At 48.3% G+C, this 27,347-nt stretch overlaps 10 protein-coding genes across 10 annotated transcripts; 5 read left to right on the top strand and 5 right to left on the bottom strand.

The window, feature by feature from the left end:
• Nucleotides 1-4,359: 4,359 nt before the first annotated feature.
• N7498_001703 (uncharacterized protein) lies at nt 4,360-4,948 on the top strand (the record flags this gene model as incomplete). The annotated part of the gene is made up of 2 exons (XM_058448765.1): nt 4,360-4,467; nt 4,523-4,948. The coding sequence occupies 2 exons, from the start codon at nt 4,360-4,362 to the stop codon at nt 4,946-4,948; spliced, it is 534 nt and encodes a 177-aa protein (XP_058311109.1).
• Nucleotides 4,949-6,087: 1,139 nt separating this feature from the next.
• On the top strand, nt 6,088-7,838 carry N7498_001702 (zinc knuckle domain protein; the record flags this gene model as incomplete). The annotated part of the gene is made up of 3 exons (XM_058448764.1): nt 6,088-6,239; nt 6,389-6,874; nt 6,941-7,838. The coding sequence occupies 3 exons, from the start codon at nt 6,088-6,090 to the stop codon at nt 7,836-7,838; spliced, it is 1,536 nt and encodes a 511-aa protein (XP_058311108.1).
• Nucleotides 7,839-8,704: 866 nt separating this feature from the next.
• Nucleotides 8,705-10,773, top strand: N7498_001701 (phosphotransferase family protein; the record flags this gene model as incomplete). Its single annotated transcript, XM_058448763.1, has 4 exons — nt 8,705-8,780; nt 9,095-9,397; nt 9,461-9,835; nt 9,887-10,773. The coding sequence occupies 4 exons, from the start codon at nt 8,705-8,707 to the stop codon at nt 10,771-10,773; spliced, it is 1,641 nt and encodes a 546-aa protein (XP_058311107.1).
• Nucleotides 10,774-10,957: 184 nt separating this feature from the next.
• Nucleotides 10,958-11,317, bottom strand: N7498_001700 (uncharacterized protein; the record flags this gene model as incomplete). The annotated part of the gene is made up of 1 exon (XM_058448762.1): nt 10,958-11,317. One exon carries the CDS (start codon nt 11,315-11,317, stop codon nt 10,958-10,960), a length of 360 nt encoding a protein of 119 aa, XP_058311106.1.
• A 1,528-nt stretch (nt 11,318-12,845) lies between these two features.
• Nucleotides 12,846-13,290, bottom strand: N7498_001699 (uncharacterized protein; the record flags this gene model as incomplete). Its single annotated transcript, XM_058448761.1, has 2 exons — nt 12,846-12,983; nt 13,036-13,290. 2 exons carry the CDS (start codon nt 13,288-13,290, stop codon nt 12,846-12,848), a joined length of 393 nt encoding a protein of 130 aa, XP_058311105.1.
• A 3,069-nt stretch (nt 13,291-16,359) lies between these two features.
• Nucleotides 16,360-16,995, bottom strand: N7498_001698 (uncharacterized protein; the record flags this gene model as incomplete). Its single annotated transcript, XM_058448760.1, has 2 exons — nt 16,360-16,597; nt 16,769-16,995. The coding sequence occupies 2 exons, from the start codon at nt 16,993-16,995 to the stop codon at nt 16,360-16,362; spliced, it is 465 nt and encodes a 154-aa protein (XP_058311104.1).
• Nucleotides 16,996-18,224: 1,229 nt separating this feature from the next.
• Nucleotides 18,225-18,839, bottom strand: N7498_001697 (uncharacterized protein; the record flags this gene model as incomplete). The annotated part of the gene is made up of 1 exon (XM_058448759.1): nt 18,225-18,839. The coding sequence occupies one exon, from the start codon at nt 18,837-18,839 to the stop codon at nt 18,225-18,227; it is 615 nt and encodes a 204-aa protein (XP_058311103.1).
• Nucleotides 18,840-19,607: 768 nt separating this feature from the next.
• On the bottom strand, nt 19,608-20,072 carry N7498_001696 (uncharacterized protein; the record flags this gene model as incomplete). The annotated part of the gene is made up of 1 exon (XM_058448758.1): nt 19,608-20,072. One exon carries the CDS (start codon nt 20,070-20,072, stop codon nt 19,608-19,610), a length of 465 nt encoding a protein of 154 aa, XP_058311102.1.
• Nucleotides 20,073-23,018: 2,946 nt separating this feature from the next.
• On the top strand, nt 23,019-25,165 carry N7498_001695 (uncharacterized protein; the record flags this gene model as incomplete). The annotated part of the gene is made up of 3 exons (XM_058448757.1): nt 23,019-24,018; nt 24,117-24,662; nt 24,744-25,165. The coding sequence occupies 3 exons, from the start codon at nt 23,019-23,021 to the stop codon at nt 25,163-25,165; spliced, it is 1,968 nt and encodes a 655-aa protein (XP_058311101.1).
• Nucleotides 25,166-25,180: 15 nt separating this feature from the next.
• N7498_001694 (Phospholipase patatin family protein) lies at nt 25,181-26,260 on the top strand (the record flags this gene model as incomplete). The annotated part of the gene is made up of 2 exons (XM_058448756.1): nt 25,181-25,295; nt 25,338-26,260. 2 exons carry the CDS (start codon nt 25,181-25,183, stop codon nt 26,258-26,260), a joined length of 1,038 nt encoding a protein of 345 aa, XP_058311100.1.
• Nucleotides 26,261-27,347: the final 1,087 nt, after the last annotated feature.

The raw sequence follows: 27,347 nt of genomic DNA, 5'->3' as shown, positions 1-27,347 counted from the left end.
TAATTCAGAGAGAAGCCGACCGGTTTGGGTGCTTTAGGATAAAGGCTCCAATCTTCAACATACGATAGAGTCGGGGTATCAGGGCAGCCGCGCTGGCTAAAAACTTGCGCCAGAATTTGTATCTCCGTAGGATTGGGCATTACTTAGAAATCAAACATTAGCTAAAGTTCAGGCCACCTAGGATACAGAATCCCATACCCTTACAGAAAACGCGGGCAACGGGTGCCTTTTACGCCTAGGGCATCTGATTTTTCCTGTGACTAGCGATCGCTCCATAGCTCTAGACTTTTTTAGAAACGTCTAGTAAGACAAATTGCTCCACCATATATAGGCATCGGACTGCTATCTACATAACGGCGTGCTAGAATCCTCTTTATCCGCTTATAAGAAAACTTAATCCTCGTTCAACAATTGGGAGTTCTGCAAGACCTTCACGGCTACAATGATTCCATCCCTCGCCTAGCTCATCTCTTTCTCGAGCTACTCGGTCAAGGACTTACATTCTGCTAGCTCCTCTTCTAGACAGTAGGTCTTTGCCTACCGTTCTCGGTCTATACTCAGCAGCTCCTTCGAGCGGGCCCGCTCGCGTTCAAGCTCGACCGTAAGGCCTTGCTTTTCATGTTCTAATTGCCGAATCGTTTCTATAAAAGATGTGAAGCCAGCGTTCGGAGATTTGGGCTGCTCGTGTTAGGAGGGCTATTACATAGCCTTACCAGTCAAAACGAAAGATACTATAGGCACTTACCTCTACATTCGATGTTGTGTCTGCACCTATTAGCTATAGTCCTAGAGGGGCCACCGCTTTAAGCGATGAACTAAGTGATTGTTAAATATCTTGGCAGCGACCGACCGTACCGTTACCGAGATTAGTCGCTAGCAGATATTCCTTCCCTTCCAGCATAGACTATACGTAGCCATCTTCCAAGGAGGGCTATAAGCGCACGCGTTAAGGGGCAACGGCCAGACCTAGTTATTCATCTGAGCAGCTTATTTAGTAGGCAACCGCGTACGGAATCTCTTCGGTGGGCTCTTACGAATATGCGCTGCTAGAGCCTCGCGACATTGCTGCCGCACCTACGCGCGCTTCTGGTTGCTCGACAGAGTCATTCCAATAAATGCGTGCGCTTATTCTAGAGATGTGAATTACGTACTATATAAAATGACTACCTAGTGACCCAGACACAAGACTGATAGTATAGTGTGAGTGATGAAAACCACTAACTCGTAGAGTATGTTTCTATACGAAGGGGGTCCACCCCTACTTAATCAATACGTCGTATTACTCAACAGGAGCTCGTAGCAATTACTCAAGCATCGCAACAAGTTGCTTTGGCACTCGTAGAGCCGGGACAACTGCGACTGCAGTGCTTCGAACGTTGAACGTTGTCGACCGATTAAGGACCCGATAGCTATTATCGCGCTAGCTCTACCACAGTTTTGTGTGTCTGCTGAATAAGTATATCTCCTACTGGCCTCTTTGCCTTGATGGATGGGTGTCCAGCACTTTTTAGGACCGGGGGGAACCTAATAGGAATTTTGCTGTTTATTCGACGCCGTACAGGAGAACACAAAATGCTACAGGTGACATAGAGGCCGAACCGTAGCAGAATATAAGGCTGTCTGGAGTTCTACTTCAAAACCTGATGGTACCTTACATCGACTCCATTAGGCCCCGTAAAGCATCATCTATATAACCTACACCGCCCTCCCACCGGAACGTTCCATCGAAGCTAAGGGCATCTTCCGTCGGACTCAGCTACAGCTGGTTAGGAGAACCCAGGCGGCAACGGCCTAGCGGATAAATAGCTCTGGATGATCCGCTCGATTGCTCTCATCCATCTCGCCTTGATCCTCCATTCCTAAATGGCCCGACTGTCCTATAGAGGGAAGCGCCAGCGCAAGACCCCAGATATACATCGCCTTTTGGACCACCCCTCCTATACGCTACCTGCTGTCCCAAGGAGAGAAAAGACTATGTTCCACCCGCGGTAGCCTTCGGGGCCCCTAGAGCGCACTTAGACGATACCATCGGGCTCAGGAGGCCGGGTCACCTTTCGATTAACATATCGGCGGTACCAAGACTCCCGTCACGCGGAGGGGCGGCAGACCGCTCCTACGCTACTGGTGAATCCGGTTGGTCACGTAGACCTAGGCGATACCATTTGGAAGGATCGCGAAGACTGGCTTCTACGGCTGCGCCCTAGGCCTCCTCGTGGGCCGGTACCTACAAAAAGGGGGTCTGGCTGGAGAAAGAATCGGCTCTAACGAGTAGTGTAGGTTCCCATTCGGATCAGTCAGGGTCGTAATGTTATATTGAACTAATATAATAGACTCCGAGCGAAGTAGCAATGAGACAATTAAAACAATTATTTGAGATTTCACTTCCGTTAAATTGCCTATATTAGTGGAATTAAGCGCTATATGAAACTTCCGTTAAGTAAATATTCAGCAACTGACACGGCAGAGCGCACGGGCACGTAAGTTGAAAAGGAGCGGGATCCCACCAAAGGTCGACGCTGATTTTATCCACGACCCAGTTTCCAGCATCGTTTCGGGTCAAAGGGTCGCGCGGAGTGCCGGGATCTCATTGTGCCTCCTCTCTTTTTCGTTCGCAGCTTACGCGAATATATCTTGCCATATTTCTTTGCAGTTTTCTCGGAGCATCCCTCACAGTCATGCTCGCCTATGTCGGGGCCAGTCCAATCCAGAAGGTCATCATCACTAATAGCACGTCCTCTCAGGTATATTGGCAAAACAGACGCACCGAGCTAGGGAGGCTATTAGTTCACATGATTGACTGTCTATAGAGGATAAACCACTGGACGGCATAGATCAAATTTCGACCATAGTCCCGATCATCTAAAGTTCGAATCAACATATACGCTCTGCTTCTATCTCGGAGCAGTATAGGGAGGGCGAAGGGGGTCGATAGGTGACCCATCACGCGTTCCGCTGATCCTTGCACTAACTTGTCTCTGCCCAGGCCCTATGTCACGACCAAGGACATAACCTATACGCGCATGGCTCTAGGTTGGGTATTCCAAGATAATGATGATGAGGGGGCCATCTTCGCGGCTATAGTCTAGCCTTAACTTATGGTATCGTTCCGTGGCAATACCGCGTCACTAGCGCGCTTACGTTGTGAGTCTCTTGCCGACAACACGCAGGCGACCCACAGTAGCATATCGAAAACCAGGCCTCTATAGCAATCTTCTGTGTTGAGGCAGAAGGTGCTAAGGCATATACATTAACATCGGTGGTATAGTCGCCGGATAGCGGTCTGACTAGCAGAGTGAACAGTATTTAGCAGAAAAGAAAAGGAATTGGTTTATATGGGATTCGGACGAGGGACTTCACTGGGAGTCTGGGACTATAGTCGGATCACGTGAGATATGGCCGCAGTTGAACCCCAGTTGAACCTCAGTTGAACCCCTATCGCTGCTAAGAAAACAAAACGTGAGCCTTGCTCAACCGAAGCGGCTTGTCCAGCTCGGTTCTTCGTGCTTTAAGGGTGATTGGGATACTTGATTGAGCTATTTCTTTTAGGTACATATCAATTTACATTAGCTTTCCACAACCTATTAGGGAATTATAATCCGTATCTCGGTTTATTCCTAACCCCAATCAAAATATATAAGTAGCACTGTAGACAAATACATTTCCAATGGCATCCGGGGGCACACTAATCGGCTTTAGCTGGGTCGTACCAACCTTACCAACAAACCCAACCCCCCCTACAGATTATTCGTAAATCTACCAGAAAGTGACCGTTTATGCTGTACCTGCTCAGATACAGTAATGCGAGGCTCTGTCTGGCCATTCCTACGAAGCGGGTGTGGCAGGATGACTAATCAAACTCTAGCCCCAACCCACTGGACACAAGAAGAATGCGGTCGCGTTTCTTTGCTTCAATCCATCCAGGGGTCGACGGAATAATCACCGCATCATCAATTTCCATAACTCAGAAAGTAGGGACGAAAATCAGCCTGATGAGATAGTTTCTTTACCCTTGGAGCCTTTGGCCAATTGATCTTACCAGAAATATGGCAAACCAATTTGCGGAACCGAATTCATCACCAAGTATTACACACAGCCCTTTCCTTGATGGGGAGCCAGTCCAGTGAGTAACTCGTTTTCATTGATTAACCAGTTGGGATTTGCAATATGCTCCGACGGGCAAATTGTACCGCCCGCAATAATTATCAGCCCCGTAGGTTGTTGAACACGGGCGATAAAAGCCGATAGTCTTGATAATCAAACAAAATGATCTATCTCTGAAACGATTGATTGCAATATAAAAGTATCTTCCCCGGTGTCAAAATGTTGGCAGCACCTTATTCAGCTACTAACGCAGAGACCATGGACAACCCCGACCATGAGCACAAGTCGGTCGCCGCGCCAATTCAAGATCCATCTTGTCCAGCACTCGAGCATGGCGAACAATGCTCCATTCAAACAGAGGAAGAGGTTGCAGAGCAATGGCTGTCAGACATGTCCCGAGATTATGCTAATTCGTCAGTAGTTGCCCGAATTGATACTGCCTCAAAGTTCCCAGTCCCAGACCCTTCATGATCCTTCCCAACCTCTAGTCGAAGAGCTGAAGTGCTTAGATCAAGACTCTCTCCACCTCTCGCAGCCGGCTGCCCAAATGTTGAGATTCTACTCCATGTTGTGGGAGTCTTATTCCGCTAAGAAAGCCCACAGCCAGCGGCTTGAAAAAGAGAACGAGGCGCTACGTGCCATCAATATAAATTTATGCCAAGAACGAGAGTCTCTAGAATATCGACACGCCAACCAGGAAGCCTTACTTGTCTACTTTGAGGACGCCTTTGAAAACGTTCGGCGTGGCATCCTTGGTGTTCTTAAAGACTGGGAAAACTGCTCTCCTGAGCTTGTGCCGGAGCGTGATTCTACCCACAGCAATGGTGGCGATCCACAGTTGGCTTAGGCTTTTGCAGTAGAAGAGGATGTTTTGTCTTGACGCACTTGCCCTGAAGAAGATCGTCACTTCAGTACTAGGTTCGTGCTACCGCTGGGCTTTTCTTTATTTGCGTTTTGATGAACCAACCTCACCCCGTGATGGACCAACCTCACTCCGATGGAGCAGGTAATGAGTTCATCAAAAAATCCTGACAACTTGGCTACGTCATTAATCCAGAAACTGCTGTCTAGGCGGTCTCTCAACCGCAGACTGCCAAGTCGCCGCAGCGAGGGGCAGAATCTGACGTCTGAGCGCGTTAACTTTGTGGCGGAGAAGATAGAACGTGTGCTAAGGTCTTCAGTCTTATAGGTGAATTCTCCGAGGGGGAGAAACCCAGCAAATGCTACCCGACACGCGGTTGCGAAGTTTAGGTCGTCTAGGAGGTTCGCAGTCATCTCTAAGGGCCGTAACGAGAGTGCGGCGAGGCCCGCGGATAGTTTCATTATAGTGTTATAGTGTCACGCGAAATCGGTTTTCTGACCCGTGCTTTTGTCCTAGGGTTGAGTCTCCTCGCGCCGTCTATGAGACGTCGAAAATGCTTGTTATCAAAGAGTTTATCGTCAAGGAAGTTGTCAATATGGTAGGCTCGGAGAGGGGCTAGGTCGGCGAGTGCGGTGTCAGGCTTGACGGCCTTTTGACTAGCGTTACCAAGGAGTTGTGCGCTTAGCCATGAGGTCAATGAATATTTTGAAACTGGCCATGCGGATAAATTCTGAAGCGCACAGTGCTTTCCGTAATTACGCTGAACGGAGAGGTAGACGGAACGTGTGTTAGCGCTGAGTCCATTCCAGAGCAGTTTCAGGTGGCCTGTATTGAGCTGAGGAGCTCGTGAAGAGACCCACGCGGGCGGCTCACTACCGAGAGGTCCTGCCAGTGGGGACAAATGTTAGCAATGTCTTCAAGATTATTACGTGAGAGCGCATCTGCTAATGTATTTTCCCGGGAGGGGACCCAGAATTAATTCATCATATTCCTAACCTCAAGCGCTATCGTCCAATACCCCTTTGGAGGCGGATGGCAGCAATGGTTGTGACTGGTGCGAACGCACAGAAATTGCCCCCTGACAGGAGAAGAACACCAAAACCCGCGGCGGCCGACCCATATCGATGTACGACATCGTAGAGGGAGCCCGCCTGGTGCTGGACCACATAGAAAACAATGGCACGACGGACGGATACGTCACTGAATATATTCGGGCTGTCCGCCAGTACGCACTCAATGCCATGCCCAACGGGGCGACGGCCAGGGAATGGCGAAGGTGCTTGAAGTGCTGACCAAGATCAACGCCGACACCGAACGTCTGAACCAGCGAATGGACACCATCGAAAATACAACGAACACTGTATCAACAACTTTGTCCTCCACTGCGGCCGATTCCGCAGCAGCGTGGCGCGACTTCTGAGCCAGAGACTGGCAGCGCGGCTTGGCCAAGGCGGCGTCACCCAGTACCCGGAGCAACGGCACGTCGTCTGCCGAGGTGCCTGATATCGAATTTCGTGAGGATCGTCAAGTCATCGTGAAGGTTGGATCAAACCGTGAACAGATTCGTGGGCTCTCACCGAGGGAGCTGGTCGAGCGGGCGGAGCGCCAAAAGGTGACTACTGCTCGACAGAAGAAATCTGCCGCTTTGGCTGAAGGGGCTGCCTTCATTGCAGCTCGAAAACTACCATCAGGCGATGTAACCATGGTAGCAAACAGTGCTGCAGGGGAGGAGCTTCTTCGTAAGCATACGGGATGGTTGAAGGCATTCGGGCCCGCTTCCGTGGTCCAAGAGCCGTCGTGGGGCGTCGTGGCGTACCACGTTCCTGTAAAATCGATGAAGCTCACCCCGGAGACGATGACCGACGTTGCAGCCGAACTGCTTCGACAGAGGAGCGAAAGCGCTAAGATCCAGTATCTTGGCTAGCTGACGCGACCGGGTATCCGGGCGGAGGGCTCGATCCTGATCGAGTTCACCAGCCCCGTCGTGGCCAACCGTGCTATCATCTCTGGTGTCGTTTGGGGGAAGCAAATCCGCAATGCGTCGCGAGTCTGCCGCGAGGGACGGATGAAGCTGTGCAGAAAATGCCAAAAACCGGGGCATATCCAGTCACACTGTTCCAACGTTTATAGATGCGGCCACTGCGCCGGCGAGCACCCGACCTGGGAGTGTCCGTCGACACGGGGGCAGGCGATAACAATCAAATGTGCCAATTGCGGCCAAGGACGTCGCCCAGCCAGTCGAGAATGTCCAGTGAAGATTACGGCGTTGGATGAGGCAAAACAGGCACTGGCCGACTGCCCTGCGTACCACCGCATCCCACTACATTTCCGAAATACCGTAAGCAGTGACACCACGTCATCTCCGTTCAGACCGAGTGCCACCGAAAGGGACGACCTGGATGCACCTATACATGCACCAGAGGGGGAGCAGGAGGCAGATCCCTCTCACCTGTCCCCGCAGGTTACAACGGAACCTGAGACAGAACCAACGAGAGAGGAGACATCACTCGAGGAACACATCAAACTCGCGAAGCCCAGAAGAGGACCGGGTCGCCCGAAAGGCTCAAAGACCAAGCCCAAAGATCACGTCTTGCCTCCAGTACAGTCGGCAAGTCAGCGGTCAACAAGATCCCAGACGGCCACCCAGAGAACTGAGTCTGAACACACGATGTCTAAGAAGTGCCGCGTGGGCGAACCGGAGGATATCATGGATGAGCAGCCGGACGACAGCGACTGGTTACGGCCACCCGTCCCGATACCATGCAAGTCCTCTCCTCCGGTGATCTTGACCGATGCACCCACAATCGAAGACCCAGACGATGATATATGGTACGAGGTCAGCGAGCGGAGTGACGACGATCAGTCACAGCAATGAAGTTCTTGGAAATAATCCCAAATCATTTCTCCGGACGTGGGAAAGAGTGTCGAGAAATACGGCCCCTTAAGACAGTGTGACGGAAGAAGAAGGATGGCGCCCGCTAGGAGTGCAGTGCCATATCCACTACATTCCCTTGATCCAAACGAACACGTGAGCGGCAGCCGATGGCTAGGATGGTTGCGTGAAAAGTTTGCCCATGGCGAATATGAGGGACGTCATGTAGGGACGAACAGTGAGAAGGGAAGGGCCCCTCGGGGAGCGGGGACGGGGCCATGGCATTCATTACGTGCAGTTTCCTATGTGTTTATCGTTTTTGCATTTCTATATTCGGGGAGGACCGATTGGAAACTCACACTGTGAGCTTCAGGAACCGGCCGTCCAATGGGCTGGTACCCAACTTCTAGCAGTCGGCAGGCCTGACAGCACTCCCGCATAGCAGCATATATTAGAGCGAGCTACATCGGGCAAATGAATTCATCATCATCATCATCATCATCATCATCATCATCATCATCATTCCTTTTGCATTACAACATAATGTATTGTTTATAGAGAGGAAGAAAATTGATGGTGATGAAAACACAAGGGTCAACAAGGAGAGGGGGAAGAGGGTTGAGGGTTGGTGAAAAAGAAATTAATTCCTACATATCTCAGTGGACTCAAAAACGAAAGGGTAAGATGCTCTTTGAACACCACCGGCAAAAATTATTTACATCTTGCTCCCTGGCGCTCACGTGAGGAAGGTTTGGAAATACACGTGAGGTGTGCGGGGCTCAACAAGGGTGGATGACATGGCTAATTTGGCCAATAGCAACAATTAAACACCCTCTTTGTTTTGAAGGTTCAATTTCACACTGCACTTGATGGGATCAGCGAACATTACAAAGGATACACGGATGCGCGAGCAGAAAATATGCAAAACAAAACATGAGTGGCTCGGTACCTCTCATTGGCCGGAGTGATTACTAATGGTTAAGTCCGTAGTTTAGTGCGCAGAAGCGGACATATTTAAATCCGGCGCCGCCTCCTACCGCGGCCCTGAACGCGTCCCCAGCCGCCCATCTTGAAACCCTCTTCAGGCTACGTCTCACAACCGGAATTTCGCGCCATGCAGACTTTGAGAAAAGTCTTACGGCCTCGAACTCTTCATAGGAGCCTAATTTCAGACATATCCAAAAGACGCCTATCTATCACGTTTCGAGGTACAACCTGCCTAAAAGGTTACCGAGTCGGCGATGCTGATCAAACCTTAGGAAACCCCATTTCCAAAGAGGAGCTGTTCAAATACACAAATGGCCGATTTCTTTCCGAGGAAGACCGCCAGCTTTCCAAGCGCTATGTTCGTTTTGATGTTGACCGGTTATGTGATGTGATCGCAAGCATCCCCGGAGCCGGGGCATTGCAGGTTTCGAAGATAGAGAAGATGGAGGGTGGGTTCAGCAAGGCCCTCCTTGTGACAACCACAGATGGCTCAGAATACATCGTCAAAATTCCGTGCCCGAATGCAGGAAGGCCTATGTACTGCACAGCATCCGAGGTTGCGGTCTTGAGCTTCGGTAAGATTGATCTCCTATTTTAATCCCGTCAATTTATAAAACTGATGGAAATTTTCGATCCAGTCAGGACACATACCACTATTCCTGTGCCTAAGGTCTTAGCATGGAGTGCCGATTCAACCAACCCGGTAGGCGCTGAGTATATTGTGATGGAGCGGGTCCCTGGTGTCCAGATCTTTAAGAAATGGAATGAAATGGGAGAGAGCAACCGGATATCGATCATTAAACGTCTCACGCAATGGGAGCGTGAACTTGCTGAGATTCGGTTTCCAGCTTTTGGTAGCCTGTACCACAAAAGCTCCCTAAGTGGCTCCTTGGGTGAGCATGAATTGATCTCATTAGATCAATCCGTGGATCCTGAGGGTCTCTTTTGCATTGGTCCCTCATGTGATTCTGCCTGGTCTATGCAGCATAGTCCTAGTGTTCACTGCGGCCCTTGTAAGTATCGCTCCTTTTCCTGGACTTACTATAGCTGATATTTTTTAAAAGGGAAAACAACCATTGATTTAGGCGAATCTCTCATCAATCGCTCACTCATTAAGTCTCAACACGGTCTCAATCCAGACCTACCAGTCTCTCTGAATAGTCCCTTGGAGGAACATTTAATAACCCTCGATATGGCAAAGAGAGTTATGCCAGCGGCGGCAAACAATCCTAAGCTGCTAGCTCAATCCCAGCCCACACTATGGCATACCGATCTTCATATGGGAAATATCTTTGTCGCTGAAGATAACCCAGCCGAGGTTACTGGCTTTATTGACTGGCAGCATACTTCTATCAATCCTTTGTTTTTACAAGTCAGGTGGCCTGTTTTTCTAACTCCGCCCGAAGATTACCAAGTGGGCCAGGTATTGCCTCAGCTTCCACCTGACTATGAAGATATGGACGCCGATGACAAAGAGATTGCATTATATAATAAAGAGAAGGCTACCTGGACAAAAGCTTATGAGGTTGCATCCTTTTTGAATGACAGAACAGCCTGGAGAGCGATGCAAGTCCCCTCGCCACTGAAGGAACTGTTCCGTCGTGTTGATACTTGGGATGAGGGAATTCTCCCGCTCCGGGAAACGTTGATAGAACTTTTTCGCAGTCAGCGGGACCTCGGGTTCACAGAAGGTCTATCGCTCAACTTCAATGACGAGCAGATCGCAGCACACACGAAGGAGTTTCAAGTCTATCAAGAATGGTACGAAATGCGCAGCTTCGTCAAGCAAGTTCTTGATACTGACGACGATGGCTGGGTTCCTCCCGAGCGCGATTTCACCGAGATAAAGTCTCGGAACAAGGTGTTGTTCGACTACTATGTTTCTAAACCAGGTCTTAACAAGACCCCAGATGAAGTCCGGGGCTTATGGCCATTTCCTTTAGATACATGAACGCATCAAATCGAACGCCATACAAGATCTTGACCCAACTGGTCCACAAATGAGAACTACTTGGAATGCGTCTTTGCATGCTCCACCATCGAAGTATGTCGGTCGTTGCATCTTTCGCTGAAAGTAAGGTCATCGTCAGTACCAATAGAAAGATCCTTTAAATGCATTCGATGCATACATTATTTCAACCAAGTCTCTCCCTGATCTGAGGCTCGAGATGCTGCCACATCTCCTCGAAGACCTCTTCCTGCTTCTCTTCTGGCGTATCTTCATCGATGAATGCGGTAGCCAGGTTTGCATCAGTTCCATACTTCTTTTTGAACTTTTTCAATGCTTCGTTCTTGGCCTGCGAATTGACCTGAAGATAAATCGCCTTTTTGCCGTTCACGACCTCTCCGGCATCAAGCCGGAGTTGGAGTTTGGCATCCATTGCGTTGGTCCTTGGGGGTGCAATGCGATTACCGGGCGTTTGTTTGGCAAAAATCTTCCGAAAAGTCTTCTCCGCAACGAGGAACTCCCGAAAAGCTTTGACGACCCTCGACATGGCTAGAAAAGTAGGGGAAAAAATTGCTGAAAGTTTCCGAGTTCGAGATTTGGTATAACCTAGGGCGTAGAGTAGATTCTTTTCTCTGAACGAAAGCCATCTTATATGTGATGCTCTTACGATCAGATGCCAATACCGAGCAAAGCGCTAGGGGTCCTGGGCGTCTACTCAATGTTTGACTTAGCGCATGGATTGCATACGATACTAAATCATTGGCCGTTATTAAATCAAGTCGGCTGGTTTTGTGGAGCAGGCCTCGCTACGTTTATAAAAACGGGACCGCGTGAGATCTCGAAGCGCCCCCTGCCGTATCATGTGGCAGCCATTCAAATGTGGCAGCGTCCACTAGGGGCGCTACGCCAAGAGAAGGGGAGAGAGGATTGGGGAAAGCGTATTGAGTGATGGGTTGGTGTTGCAGTAAGCGCCCTTGGGGTTACCAGATGCAGGCTGAGATAAAAAAAAAGGCCCACTCTTATCAGCCGACATTTTACCGCCTTTGAGAGATGACCATGCCGTGCATTTCCAGACGTTGGTTCAAGGGCCTGGGGGCGTTTCAGCCACTTCATATCTTCCAAGTCAACGACAATTAAACGGCCATTTAATATATCCCACAACATATTGCACCATATGTTGTCGCCATGGACAACTCCGTGGGACCGAAGCACGGTCAGAGCTTGGTCGCGCTTCTGATGAAAGAAGACGGAATTCTCATCATTGACGACATGCTGAAGCCGCGTTCCAGTCCAGCTCAGGATCATCATCTTTGCCATTAGTTCTCCATGGTACCAATATGCAACGTGTCGGGTAAAGGCACCAAGACAAACGGGAAATTGTTGTCCCTGCAAGCTCCTGAGGTGGGATGAGACGAAGGGATGACGCGGATGCAGATCAAGAGAGCAATTCAGGCACTTGAGTCACCCTATCCGGCCTTATTAATGTTCTTGATGGCGTGTCATCTCAAAAAGGCCGGGTGCTCATTATGACAGCCGACCACATCGAGCATTTGGACGAAGCACTCATTCGGCCTGGCCGCACGGATAAAAATACAGTTTAAGCTTGCCAATAAGGAAACGGCTGCTCAACTTCTTCACATGGTCTTCAAGCAGACGCCCAACCACAACTGACTCTGATGAGGCAGTTGTACGAAGAGGAGGCCCTCAGTAATGTCGGTATAGATATCACGTTAGGATACAGGCATTGTGAGGCAACCCCAATAAAATCGCTCCCTTTATTTTTCCTGATATTCCGTACAAAAGTTTGTACACAGTGCTGGAACTGGAGCCACTAGGAACTAGGTATTTCCAGGGAAATTACATTCTGCACGAGCGCTAACAAAGAGCTGAGTGAGGTAGCCGCCTTATCTATCACACAATGAACATGGCAAAAGCTTGGCACACCGGGAAAATTGTCCCTAGTTTCGCGATTGTGAAAAAAGTGATACAGTACCACTCTCCCCAGCATTTGAAAAAAGCCTCTGTTACTTCGAAAACGCGTCTGTCACTCGCGGTGTATTTGGATTCTTGCGCACTCATTCGGTCTCTGAAGGGTTTCTGCTCTTCTCCCAGGAATACCAAAGAACTAGGAGATGCGTTTCTGGCTGACCATTGCAAAAGACGGTTCTCTTTGAGATTGCTTTAATCGCTTTCTTTTTTCCCAGAGGTGATGGCTGCCATCATTTGTTAGAGAATTGACATCATTATATGCGTGAAGTAGCTCACGTCTTCAATCTCATCCAAAGTCCCTTCTTCTAAGCCACGTGAGACCTCTCCTTCCATAGAGGATCTGTCGGAATTATATGAAAGCGCGTCAGTGTCGGAAACAACAAATGCCCTGTCCGCACTCGTTTCCGACAGAAGATCCTCGGATTCGTAATCCGAGGAGAGATCTAGAGTATCGGAATCATTGGATCGGAGGGTAGTGCCATTGTAGGAAGAATCTGCGTCACCACTCCGCTGATAGTGCCGACTAAGCATCTTTGACTGCAAGTGTAGACTGAAGAATATGGTGTTTAGAGCCCGTCCAGCCTCGAACTATATAATGTTTTCTTGGCTTGCCCAGAAGATCTGTCACAGGTATGTCCAGAACGGATTCATTGCACTCATCGTTTGATTGATGCGTGACTCATCCACCAGGCCCTCGATAATCTGCGGTCTGTTTATTTGAAAATATTCCCCAAGCCGTAGAAGATCTAAATTACTCAATTAAATTGCAATGGCCTGTGGAATTATATAGTGTCCGGAAATTTCGAAGAGCCACCAGAAAGGAGCAGATGAGTCGATATGAATTGAATTCAAATAATGCAATATCTGAGGTCGTGTTCCATTTTTGTTGCCCATGACGGAATCTAGAAGTCCTGTAGATCAATTGCCATTACATTCCATGATTTCTCAGACGTTTGTTTGTGTACTGTAAATAAAAACAAGACAAAAGAATTGATTTATTCGCAGTTTCTATTATGTACTGGATCTCGGCTTGTGCTCTTTTAAGGCTTTCCGAGCCACATACACCTTTCAGGAGCGATAGCCAACATATGCCGCATAAGCTGGTAAGGGAAATCGACGCGACCAAGATTATCCAGCTCATAGACCCCAAATGGACTCCCTACCGCATGAGATCAGAGACCCTAATAGATTGCTATAGAAGCTGACTGCATTCTTCTACCCAAGGGAGGATTAGATATTTGAAAGTAGGTGTGCATTAGCTGATCTTCAAATTTGTGCGGTCCGTCTAATGATTGATCTACGTTGAAATCTTGGCGGCGGGGCCAGAAAAGATTCACTCTTTATGTGTTGATCAAGGCAATTTAAAAATGGCTGTATAGAAAAAATCTCGATGATTTGGACTTGATATAGTTAATTAGTCAAATAGAAATAGAGAAATTGGTGGGCAAATGTAACCAGCCACTGGGTTTAGGGTTCAGAAACGAACCGTAATTATATGAAGTAGGCCGTAGAAACTTTACAAAAAAATCTCTTGAAATTTTAAGGGGCATTTTTGTATTTTGACAATGACCATATATTGTAGAATGGCCATTATTGTTTTACGTCTCCAGATTTTGCTAGATGATCGGGGCATTTAATGAACTATGATTAAGATGGGGTTCAAAAGGAGATGATCAGTCACGAAAGATATGAAAATGATGGACGTTGATTTCGTTAGGTTGATGGGCCATTAAAATGTGAGGCTTCTCATTTGACCTGTGATGGACTTCTGAGCTTGTTAATCTGTCTAACCGAAACCGCCATTTATTATGCCTGACGATCCCTGTTGCAAATGACCTATTATTTTTGCCTTCAATTGCATAGAATATATCTTCACCGGCTGGACTTTTACTTTGACTTTGAGGGCTATATGTATGGCTCCAGTTATGAGCCGCGTTAAGCAGGAACAGCTGCGAAAGCGTCGGAACAATCTTCTCCGACGCCATAATGACTTTTGGAGACTATACGCTATTCGGAGCTGGTTGACCATGGAAATGCCAAATGGAAGGATCTACACATACCATTCCCACCCCAATGTTCCTGTTCCATCTAAGGAAGAAATAGTAAGATTTGTGATACGCGGAAAATACCCCGTAAAGACTAACCTTTACAGAGGTCACGCTCGCAGCCTGCGGTTCACAGGACACCGACTGATTATGAGCCCAGTTCTTCACCTGGTTTGGTTATTCCAAAACCGCCTGCTGTTTGCTTTCCTGAGCGACGCATCGAAATTTGGAATCGTCTCATGCAACGTATACGATGGGACTCTTAAATGAACAGAAAATGAGAAGACGTACAATTCCTTGAATTACAATATTTTGAACTTGGATTTATAGTTTAGAATTCCAAGGAAGTTCCCTAATGGTTGCAATCTTGCGGGTTCTCTTATTCGTCGGCCCGAAGGCAACCGATCCTTAGGCAACGAGCGATTTAGAAATTCCATCAGCTGAACACAAGACTACAGCCCTGTCCACATCAAGGAAAATCGGTCAATAAAAAGGAGCCCATATATGGGAGTTACAGCTTGAGATACATGATTTGTACAGACACACACAATTCAATAACGCCCAGCGGCTAAGCCGAAAGGGCAACTATCGCTGATCTACTATACATGTCATAATACATACAGCACTGTGTCTCCTTAGAGCCCATACATAAAACCTTGCCATATACGTCATTTCCAGCAAGCAGTGTCGCAGCGCATCCTCGTGGGTTAGGAATTTTGTTAGTAGGCTGGCTTGAAGGCGCTTCTCCAAGTGTTCAACATCCTATTTTCGGCAGTTGAAGCGCGTCTACCATCTGTAACACGAGGTGGTTGGTGGGTCGGATCGGCGAAAGGGGGGTGATTTATGTTCGTCGGCATGGTTAGGTGGCCTCGAGTCGGCCCCGTGGCGATGGCGAAACATATTGAGGCCCGTGCCGCTAGACATTGACATGGGCATGCCCATGGACACTTTTTTCCTGCCCATGGGCAAGATTTTTGGATTTTTATGTAATTACCATGAAATTTTTTGGAAATGTCGATTAATATATGTAATATATGTATATATTACCATCCATGGGCAGATTTTCAGTCCCCTTTTATTGGTGACCTCACGCAGTCAAGGAGAGCAAGAAGAGTTTAGTTTGGCCGCAACGGGTCACCTGTCGCTGCGGTCGTAGACCGTAGCGTCAGATAGGCCCGTCCGCGCTCCCTTGTAGGGAGGCAATGTGTCTGTATTGTAGTGGATCCTATATACAGAGGGAAGGTGGGAGGGACAAAATTGACACTTGACTGCGTGAGAGATGACGAGCTACCCGCAGAGGCCAGCAACTGACTCTCGTGAGGCAGTTGTAGGAGGAAGAGGCCCTCAGAAATGTCGGTGTAGATATCACGTGAGGCTAACTACAGACATGGTGAGGTTACAGGCATTGTGAGGCAACCCCAATAAAACCACTCCCTTTATTGGTGACCTCACGCAGTCAAGGAGAGCAAGAAGAGTTTAGTTTGGCCGCAACAGGTCACCTATCGCTGCGGTCGTAGACCGTAGCGTCAGATAGGCCCAAATGACCCGGGCCAAACTAGGATGGTGGAGGGGACGGTGGTGGAAGCAGCAGAGACAGCGGTGCGGGCGAGCCTGTCTGGAACTGGTGGTTGAGCTTGTACAGAACTGACGCGTTCGTCGTAAAATAGACCCTGAACGCCTCCGAGGTCCATCTCCCTAGCATCTGAATCTGGTCGTCGAGTATCCCACTATCGTGCGCATGCTGAGCCGCACCCTTCCGAAAGCTATGACCTAAATAGCCGTGTGTCGGTATCCTAAGTGTTCTTAGCTTAGTAGATAAGGTCGAGAGGAAGTTGTTACGGCTAAATGGTCTTCTGCCGAAGGAGAACAATGGGGCGTCCGGCCCTCTGGGGTCGAGAAGTAGCAGTTTCCGAAGCGCGTCAACTGGGCATGCGCCATCTCCCGTCTTGGCAAGGATAATTTACACCCCTTCGTGACGGCGGTCCGTCTTACTGCGCTTAAGTGTGAGTTGCGCGTGGTCTAACGAGGGCGAGAATCTGACGTCTGAGCGCGTTAACTTTGTGGCGGAGAAGATAGAACGTGTGCTAAGGTCTTCAGTCTTATAGGTGAATTCTCCGAGGCGGAGGAACCCAGCAAATGCTACCCGACACGCGGTTGCGAAGTTTAGGTCATCTAGGAGGTTCGTAGTCATGTCTAAGGGACGTAACGGCAGTGCGACGAGGCCCGCGGATAGTTTCGTAATAGTGTCACGCGAAATCGGTTTTCTGACCCGTACTTTTGTTATGGGATTGAGTCTTCTCGCGCCGTCTATTAGTCGTCGGAAATGCTTGTTATCAAAGAGTTTATCGTCAAGGAAATTGTCGATATAGTAGGCTCGGAGAGCTGCTAGGTCGGCGAGTGCGGTGTCAGGCTTGACGGCCTTTTGACTAGCGTTACCAAGGAGTCGTGCGCTTAGCCATAAGGTCAATGAATATCTTGAAACTGGCCATGCGGATAAATTCTGAAGCGCGCAGTGCTTTTCGTAATTACGCTAAACGGAGAGGTAGACGGAACGTGTGTTAGCGCTGAGTCCGTTCTAGAGCAGTTTCAGGTGGCCTATATTGAGCTGAGGAGCTCGTGAAGAGAACCACGCGGGCGGTTCAATACCGAGAGGTCCTGCCAGTGGGGACAAATGTTAGCAATATCTTCAAGATTATTACGTAAGAGCGTATCTACTAATGTATTTTCCCGGGAGGGGAGCCAGTGTGGCACGATGTGGATGTCTCTCGCCGCCGCTAGGATAAGTAGGCTCTTCAGAGGTGCGTTAGACGGACCATGAAGGAAGCCTTTCTTAAGTCCCGTGTGCGCTATAGAGCTATCTATATGGATAACGAGAGTATGATGGAGCCAATAGTGGCTGAAAAGTAGGAAGCCTTATAGGATAGCGTCTACTTCGTGAGTATTAATGTGCGCATATACGTCTTGAGCAAGGGCCAATGTGGTAGCATTGCTTTGATGAAGCTAGTGACAATGGGCTAGCCAGCAGTCTGATGTAGACTTAGATGAGAAGAAGAAGAGCCCCTAGCCTATACTAGAGGCATCTATATAGAGATGCGTAATAGTGCGGCGGCAGGGGTCAATCAGGAGTACGCCGTTGAAGAGAGACAAGGAGTCCCTCCACCATTCCAAATCGTCACGTACCTCGTAAGGGATACGGCGGCGCGCGCTACTCCCATATGGGAAAGAGGCTTAGAAGGTGTATAGGGACTGTAACCTTGTTCTTCCAAGCCGGACAACTCTTGAACAGAAGGCTAGTAAGCCTATAAGGCGCTCTATTTGCTTAAGGGAGAGACTCGCCGCATTCAGGGCAGCTGCGGCGTCCAATGTGGCGCGGCACAACTTCTCTGGTGGCAAACGAGCTTCCATTATAATAGAGTCGATCTAGATACCTAGGACTATAGCGCAGGTTCCTTGCCGGTCCTTTTTAGTATTGCGAGGGATACGTAGGTAGTCGGTGACTCTGTTATAAACCTCGTCGAAGGGACCCGTGGGGTCGGGCACTAAGGGAGACTGGGTAATTACGATGAAGTCGTCTAGGTAATGATTGATGTAGAATAAAGGTAGGAGGCATTGGAGTATCCAATGGAGTGCCTCGGCGAAGAGGTTGAAGAGAAATGGAGCCGTTACGAGGCCAAAGGGGAGACAGCATTCAACATAAGTGGAATCGTTCCACTGGAAGGCAAGGAGATACTGGTTATCCTCGGCAACAGGGACTATTCGGAAGGCGTCCTTAATATCTCTCTTGATGATTGTGCAACCTGGGCTAGATTGTATGACTTGCTCATAGATCTTGTCGATTGACATATATTCGATAGCTAACCAGGAGTCGGGTATGCCCTGGTTAAGGCCCTGTCCAGGGGGCCAAGATAGGTCATGGATACGGCGCCATCCCTCATCGTGCTTAGGGACTAACCCAAGCGGTGAAACGAAGGAGGGCCTAGAGGCTAGTCGAACACGACCGAGGTTAAGGTCCTCTGCTAGTTTGGCCGTGATCATACCGGGTTCGTGTATGTGGTGGTTAGAGGAGTAGCGAAACTGCCTATTGCCCCTATAGCCGACCTAGACACCGTAGGTCAGGATGCCAGCGATGGTGGAGCCGAGATCGCCTGGATAGTAGCGTAGGAGATTGCTCCAGCCTTTCGCGTACAGTGGTGACGGAGAGGATTGTAACCTTGGGAGCTCTGGGTTGAAAACGGGGTATTGAGCAGCAGTGTTGGGTCTAGGTGGTTGCCCCTGCGGTATGAGGCTTGGAGGGAAGGGATTAAGAACAACGCTATCGGTGCCACTAGTGCAGTTCCTAAGTGCTATCACTTGCTATTTCTTCTTGCGGCAGGAGTAGGCGCCATGTTCGCTGAGGCCGCATGCCGTGCACTCATGACGTCTCTTGCAGCCTTCCCAGGAGCACCCTATTATATTGAACTTGTCGCAAATCTCTAACTCATTATTCGAAGATCTAGTATTCCTAGCTTGACAAGGCCGGATTGGAGGGTTTGTTGGTGACTTCGCAGGTAGGGTGAGATTGTGGCGGAGGTATTTCTCGCGAAATGGGCCTATGACCAGGTAGTTGTCCGTCGATAGCTCTCCTTTATCCAGTATATATTGGTGGAAATTAAGGGCAAGTGGGAGAACTGCTTCCGACCACTGATAAGTCTGAGCGAAGTCCAGGATCTGCCTCATAAACATAAGTAGGTTGGGAACTGCCTTAGGATGCTTCTCGCCGAAGAGATATCCCACAACGGCCAGATAGGCAAGAAAGCAGGTCGTCTATATTTGAGGGTTAGGGCCCCAGTCCCTAAGCGACGCTGTTGCCTTCTTGAAGCCTACTGTGCCTCCCGACTCGGTCATCTTGAAGACTCTGTCATCCTGATCCAGCTCGGTGACTGACTTCTCTTTGAAGCGTATGAGTTCAGTCGCCTTCAACTTCCTCTCGAAGACGCGCGTAAGAAGGGCGGCGGAGACACCCGGAAATATGTCGATGAGTGGTTTGACTTCAGGGGGTGGCTCACGGTTTTCCTCGGGAGTATCGTCATCTTGTAGGTCCGCACGAGGCCTCCTGCGGCGTAGATCGGTCTCTGCGACATCTAATTCAAGGCGCCTAGCCCTGTCTCTCTGTATCTGTCCTAACCAACTGGCACGGTCGGCCGCACCCATGGTTTCCCAGATATGGGCCGGCGGCCAAGCGGAGTCGAGCGGGGCGGGAGTGACACTGCTAGACTGGCTGAACGTCATGGTGAAGGGGGATATAGTCAGGCCTTAGGGTTTATCGGTGCTGTAGCCGTCGGTAAGGACGTGAAACACAAAATTGACACTTGACTGCGTGAGAGATGACGAGCTACCCGCAGAGGCCAGCAACTGACTCTCGTGAGGCAGTTGTAGGAGGAAGAGGCCCTCAGAAATGTCGGTGTAGATATCACGTGAGGCTAACTACAGACATGGTGAGGTTACAGGCATTGTGAGGCAACCCCAATAAAACCACTCCCTATATCCATGGGCCGCCCATGTCAATGTCTACACGGTGCCGCCTCTAAGTTGGGTGTCCACTTCCGATCATCGGAAGGCGTATTTCCTCCCGGGGGGGGGTGGTGTTGGTACATTGTAGTAGTTCCGTCCGGTGCGCCGTCCACTTCCGACATCGAAAGAGGAAGTGCTCCACGGTTTCTTTAGCTTGTCCGCATGCCCACTGATCCGTTTCTGCCGCGTTGTCAAGAACTGATCTGTATTCCTAAGCTAAGCAAGTCGGATAATACATTGTAGAGATGGCAGCATGTCTACCTACATAGACCCTCCACCTTACGTCCCCTTCGATCCTTTTCCGCATCCTTCGCGGGGCACAGCAGGTTCCGCAAGTCAATACCAGTCTGCACCTTAAGCCTACTTCCATAGCCGCCCTAAAGACTCCATCCTCGATGGTCATCTTCAGAATCATATTCTCTCAGTAGACCGACACGCGCGTCCCTCCTCTCGAGCCCTAGAAAGTGTCGTAACTGCAGTCCGCCCACCCAGTCTTCCGTCGCTTCCATTATATGCTGCGCCCCACAGGTTGTCAACTCTGTTTCGCGCTACCTTGCAAGATCGTTCTGACAAGGCTGACCGTGTCTCACAGGAGCTCGTCCAGTTGTATCCTCTCTGTACCCAGAACAGCCAAGCAACACAGTGTTGTCCCTCCTACTAACCAAAGTACCTCGTCGTTCTCTGTGGGGGTTCAAGCATGCTGGGTCGTGCCGTGTCGTTCGCGTTTTTGTTTTTGGCTCTGTCGTTTCTGTTTCCTCAGACCCAGCGATATCCTCCTTTCAGCAGAGCAGCCCGAGAGCACTCCAAGGGGGTCAGGGCCCCTGACCCCTGAGCTCTTACTCCAGCCGTAGCCCTAGCTAGCGGACAGTGTTGGCCGGTAGTGAGTCTTCTTAGTTTTGCAAATACCTCCAGGCAAGGCATTCACAGGTTCCCAGTCGGCACCACGGGGAGGTGAAAGTCGTCGCCAGCCTATGGTTTGTACATACAGTAATGTTCATTCATCTTTGCTTTTCCATATACACATTTTTACATGTACACACTCTTGGTGGGCTCTAAGATCTCAAGTGATAGAAAAATAGTCAAGGAGATAACTTTTTTTCTAATTGCTGGAAGAGTACAGAATGCCCTAAATTGCTCTGAATGAGCTGTTGCTCCATTGCTCTTCTTAAATATAGACTAAAAGTAGCTATAAACATAGTCTAAATATATTCGAGACCCTTTATCGCTGTTTTAGGAGCTTTTAGATATTCTTGTAAGCGAAAATCTCCTGATGCTTGTAAGGAACCGCTTTGGCAGACTTGATAGATGCTGAAGTTCGTCATTCTCAATAACCTTTCTCAATTTCCAAAATTTATAAACGCCAAGGATGGTGAGAAATGAAAGGAAGGTGATTCCTGTGACGAGAAATGTCATAATTGCCATCACAGAACATTCACCAGATTGCGAGGTTGAGACATTGATTACAGTTGTCAACAATCCGGCTGCGGCGTTCAGGCAAGCTGGCCTGGCATGTTTATTAATTTCAACTGCTCACATCCAAGGTGGGCCTCTTACATGAAGATTCGATTAATCAGCCACGTATAGCTGTCTTTGAAAACGGCCGAGAGCCACCCGAGTATCAGAATCCCAGCCACTAGGAAAATGCAGGCGATTACTAAAAGTGGGGGATTTTGTATGGCTTTCAAGAGAACACGCCCTGCGTCATTCTTCTGCAGTGTTAGTTCAACTTCATCGGATTCTTTCAAGGATGTGAAAGTGCCCGGAACCACAAGGTACCCCGCAAGGAGCACCCAGTTGGCCACACCAGCGCATAGATTATACTTCAAATCCATCTGCGCTTCCTCTTTGAGCATCTGCGTGTATAATGTGCCCAGATCTATTTGTCCACATCTGCTACATCTTTCTTGAAAGCTCTTGCCGCAAGAGATGGCAGACCTGCTTCGCCATACCTTGAACCAAAACCGAGAAAGCTTCGACCACCAGATTAACATTGCAAAAGTATTTGGTAGATCAAGTGAGAAATGAATAGATATATAAACGAGACTTCTTGCCATATGCATAGCATATTCAAGCCACCGCTAAATGCGGGCTAAAAACAAACACATGTGTTAGCAAAAAATCTCTGTATTGTGGAGTATATGGGTGTCTCCAGAAACTTTGCCAAATTGAGGGCCTGATCATCAATTGATATTTACAATAAAAAAATTCATTCTGTATACGAAGACGAGATTGTGCATTTACCTAGTACATTGTACCCCCCAAGGTCATGGATCGCAGTGCCATTAAGCACTCTTTCAGAGGCAAATTTGGTGCTATTAGATCAAAAAGTAATAGTAATTACAGTACTTGTGAGGCTTTATCCCATCAAAATAGAGATATCATGCTTGCTTGAAGAATCAAAGGCTTTGTGATGCTTTGTGATTCGTGGTGGAAGACATCTCATTAGTCAGGTCAAAAAAGGCACTTCTTGTCGCAGTAGCAATAGCATAATTTCACCTCTTTTCTTTCGCTAGTTCAATCTTGAACTATCAACTATCAATCATGTTTTTCCAAAAATGAGGGCGCCAAAAATCAACACTTTTAATCACGTATTTCCCGCAATGCTACGTATAAAAGCTACTGGTGTCCCGAATGTGCAATTCTGCAATAGATAAAATCATCCCAATGGCGGTGTGGCTTGATCTCGTACCAGAAGCTACTGGCTGGACCTTAGTGGATACAGGGCGTCTGGAGACGCTAGTGGAGGGATTGAGTCACCCTGAAACGCAATACCCGTCACTGATCTGGTTCGCAGGTAATGGAAATAGGATCAAAGCACTCCAAGCATTGTTTCCTCATAACAACATAACACGGAGGGGGCCAGCTGGATTGACTCGGTTGCATATCAGTACACAGACCGCGAATACTGAATACCCAGTCTTTTTTGCAGAAAGCAATTTATTCAATGATTCAGGAGTAGGTGAATCAAGATTATGTCGCTGGTCAACGGAAAAATTTCAGCGATACCATATATCTCAAAAGGAGACGCCGTCCCTAGCAGATATAAAGCAACATGTGATCAGGAGTGCCATTTTCACATGGGCACAGGTCCTATGCTTCTTTGTAAACACTTCCTCAGAGATGCGAAAGGTTCTGGAGTTGCTTGACGGTCCACGTCCCAACATCAAAATTGGCTCTCGATCAGCTCCCAGCTTAACGCGCGTTATCATTGCCCTCACATGCAATGAAGAATCGGACGCTGATACCATTACTAAATGCTTTTCGCAGTATTTGAATGGAGATACTAAGCTGGAAATCGTTTTTCTAGACCTTCGACACCGTCTGATGCTATCCCCAAAGGCAGCTTTTGAGCCCTTACGGCGTGTCGTTCTCGATCAGGTCCAAATTTCCCGCGCAGAGCGAATTCAGCAGGGTATATCGTTCTCCAGCCTACACTTGTGCGCCCTCTGGAGTCGAACGCTTGAGCTGGAAATGGGAAGCCCGGGGAAAATGACTTTGGACTGTCTCCAGTTTGCGCGCGAAAGCCACATGCTAAACTGGATTTCCGCAGATCATTTGGTGCGCTTTCTAGACCACGCAAATGACTTGGGCTGCACTGCTGAAGCTATTCATGCCTTTATTGCTTCCGCACTGCTAATGAACGCGTACCCCCCTGGGATGCATCGTAAGGAATCATTAATATAACTCACAAACCTCTCGAAGAGCACCAACTTCATACTTCACCTGATAGATGAACTATCTACTAACAAGTTAATAATCCAGGCTTCCGTCACGAAGATGTCTTCGACCACCTTTACAAAGTCCAATGCTGGGAGGCTTGGAATAAACGTACAGGGCTTGACCCGTCATTGTTTTGCAGCTCCATAATGGCCCAATTGGGTCGAAATTCCCGAGAAATGAGCCCTGCTCAAAATTCAGCAAGTATCAGAAGAACCGCTTTAAGCGACTTTTATCACAAATGGAAAGGTCTTTACTCGACAATTTCATGCTTTCTATGTCTATGTCGATCGCCAGAGCATATGCTCCCTTGTCATCATGCAATTTGCGATACATGTGTAGTTATATTCGGGTTGCCAAGTAAGACCGCAGAATATCATTTTGACATTCCCCATTGCCCAGTGTGCAGCCAAAGTTTACAAATATCAATTCGCCATCTCCCTCCCACAAAGCCTCCTGTCGTTCTCAGCCTGGATGGCGGAGGAATCCGAGGGATAATTCAGTTGGGATTATTACAATCATTGGAGAAAAGGCTGGGAAAAGAGATACCGCTGCCTCAAATAATTGATCTTTGCGCCGGTACAAGTGTTGGTACGTTGGATACTGGTTCTACCCTGTAATGGTTCACCATGATCTGCCGAGGCCCCTAATCGCTAATATGTTGGATCCCAGGGGGACTGAATATCATGGACATCATTTTCAACGAATCTTCGGTAGAACAATGTTTTCGCAAATTCCCAGAATTTGCTCGAAAGGCCTTTGGCTCCCAGTTGAATCTTTTTCAGGAAAGATCAATGTTCAAATGCCCAAAATGGCTAAAGTGCTTCGTGGGACTCTTGGCGGATGGCCAATACGATGGGAAAAATCTGGACAACGTGCTCAAAGATGGGTTGGGCTCAGACCGGCGCATGTTTGATTTTGGTACGACTTCTGGCTCGAGCAGTCGGGTTGCTATCATTGCGAGTCGAATATCCGATGGAAAAGCATGCGTTATAGCAAACTATAGGGGGGTTGGGCCTCGTCCGGTTGAGGCAGCATATATATTCCTCAAACCTCAGAAACATAACGAGGACCCTTTCCTTTGGGAAGCGTGAGTTTTCCTTTTCTTTATGGAATTTTTAATTCTTGAAGCCTGCACCGCTGCTTCTTTCTTTCTTCCGTTTCTGATCGGTGCGCTGACATGTAACAATTCTCAAGTGCTCGATGTAGCGTCGCGGCACCTTGGTGAGCTTATTTGATCGAACAAAACACGTCTTTGTTAATAAGAATTTAGGTTTTTCAAAACTAAAACTCTCCCTGGATTTGGTCCTTTACAGGACGGTGGCGTGCGTGCAAATAATCCTGTTTCCATTGCCTTGAAGGAGTCTGCTATTATCTGGCCCACAGCGGGAAGACATGATCTTCTCATATCGGTAGGCACCGGATCCACTTCGGATTGTGGCCGCGACGGTCATCATACTGGGAACATCTTTAAGGATGGAGCCGTCCCTCGCCTCTTTCGGGCAGCTATGTCTTCCCCCTCCATGGATGGTGAGCAGGGTTTCTATGAGGCACTAAACTATATACCAGATCACCTGAGGGAGGATATATATCGGCTAAATCATGTTGTCACTTGCCCCCTTCCCAGACTGGACGACGTGGACAAGTTGGTAGACTTGGCAAAATCAACATACAATGTGCCTGATGATTTAGTCCGTGCAGTCTTGGTTACCGGCTGTTTTTTCTTCGAAATCGACCAAAAGCCAGTCCTCAATAATGGATCGTATTATTGTCAGGGATCGGTTCTCTGCAGAAACTCACAACCTAGGAGTGTGCTCAGAAGAGTGATCGAAGAATTCCCAGGGGGGCAATTTCAAACTGCTCGGGGTCATTCTCTTGGCCTTCTTGAAGAGGATGACGGCTGCTACGAGTGCGGTTATTACCGCAAAAAAGTCGCATTCCATGTGAAAAGCCTGGAAGAGATAATTTCGATTGAAGTTACTAGTTCCTCCTTTCGACGGAAAGTTGGCGGCTTCCCAAGATCCGTGCAAGAAATGCTTGATAATCAGCAAGCCTTTGCGCGCTTTGGCCGTCCCGATCACTCAATGCTTACATGGCCTCCACGAAGAAAATGTTTCTGCCTCCGCGGAACTCGACGCATGGTCCAATTCTTAGAACCCCCCTTGAGCAAGAAAAAGCGCCGGTTGTAATAACAATTGGGCTCCACGTCATTAGTCGTAGAGATTGGAGGTAAACACTCTCTACAGGTGACGGATGAAGGAAGAGGGTAAAATTAATAGATCAAGGTCATGGGATCGACGGGATTGTGTAAGAAAAATGGCACTGATATCTTGGGCGGCAAGAGTACTTTGGCATACCTCCCAACCAGCTCTTGTCCGAAACAACAGACTCGTCTGCTTTATGTCATCTGTGAGGCTAAATATGGAACCTTTCGTCTTATGCGTATTAAAGTTATTCCCTTTATAAAGTTATTCCCTTTACAGTAACATTCCAAAAAATTCCGAACCGTCACTTAGAGTGACAAGAGAGCATTCCATCCATAATTCTAGCACAAGCTGATCGATGGATATGAAGTTTTCATTTTGCGCGCAGCTGAGTAGATTAACTGGTGCCAGAGTCGCTTGGGTGCATTGCCGGCATATTGTTCGAAACATCACTTAGACCTTTTGCCGTCCGGTGAACATCCAAGGAAGGCGAATTGTCTCCTTTGCAAGAATAAGTGCTAAGTTCGAACACCTTCGACATCAAAGAAACAGGCGCCGGGGAAGCGTCTCTCTTTGATGCTGTATTTGGTTTGTGGAGAACCAAATCGTTAGGTTGATTGAAAGAAGTTAAATCTCCTGCTACGCGTGAGAACGGTCAGATCAAGCAGTGCAAAGGAAGGCCTGCTTACCGAAGAAAGAGAGTTTCATCAATTGATAGATCAAGTGTTATGATAGTGTCGTTTTTGATCTCCAAGGGAGGAGGTAACGTCAATTCTAGACGAGAATCAATCCCAAGATGATGAAGACCCAAATAATAAGAAAGAAATTTGCGAGGGCTGCGCCCATTTTATCCCTTTAACCAGGCTCGTTATGTAGTGTGTAAATTAAACGCAACGGATGTCAATTGAAAGCAACACTCTTCTGTATTACCACTTTTACACTCGAATGTATCTATCTGATTCACAATCGTAATAATTTATCGATAAGTCTGAAGCCTGAAGCTTGAGGCCTTCAGCCAAATGAAAGGGAGACTTGGTGTGTCGTTATTACGAAAAGCCTTTTCAAACCTTTA

This window comes from Penicillium cinerascens (genome assembly GCF_028974065.1).
Source record: "Penicillium cinerascens strain IBT 15544 chromosome Unknown contig_1_segment0_segment0, whole genome shotgun sequence".
Classification (NCBI taxonomy): domain Eukaryota; kingdom Fungi; phylum Ascomycota; class Eurotiomycetes; order Eurotiales; family Aspergillaceae; genus Penicillium; species Penicillium cinerascens.
Note: the sequence above shows the minus strand (reverse complement) of the source record. Positions and strands in the feature narration are given on the sequence as shown.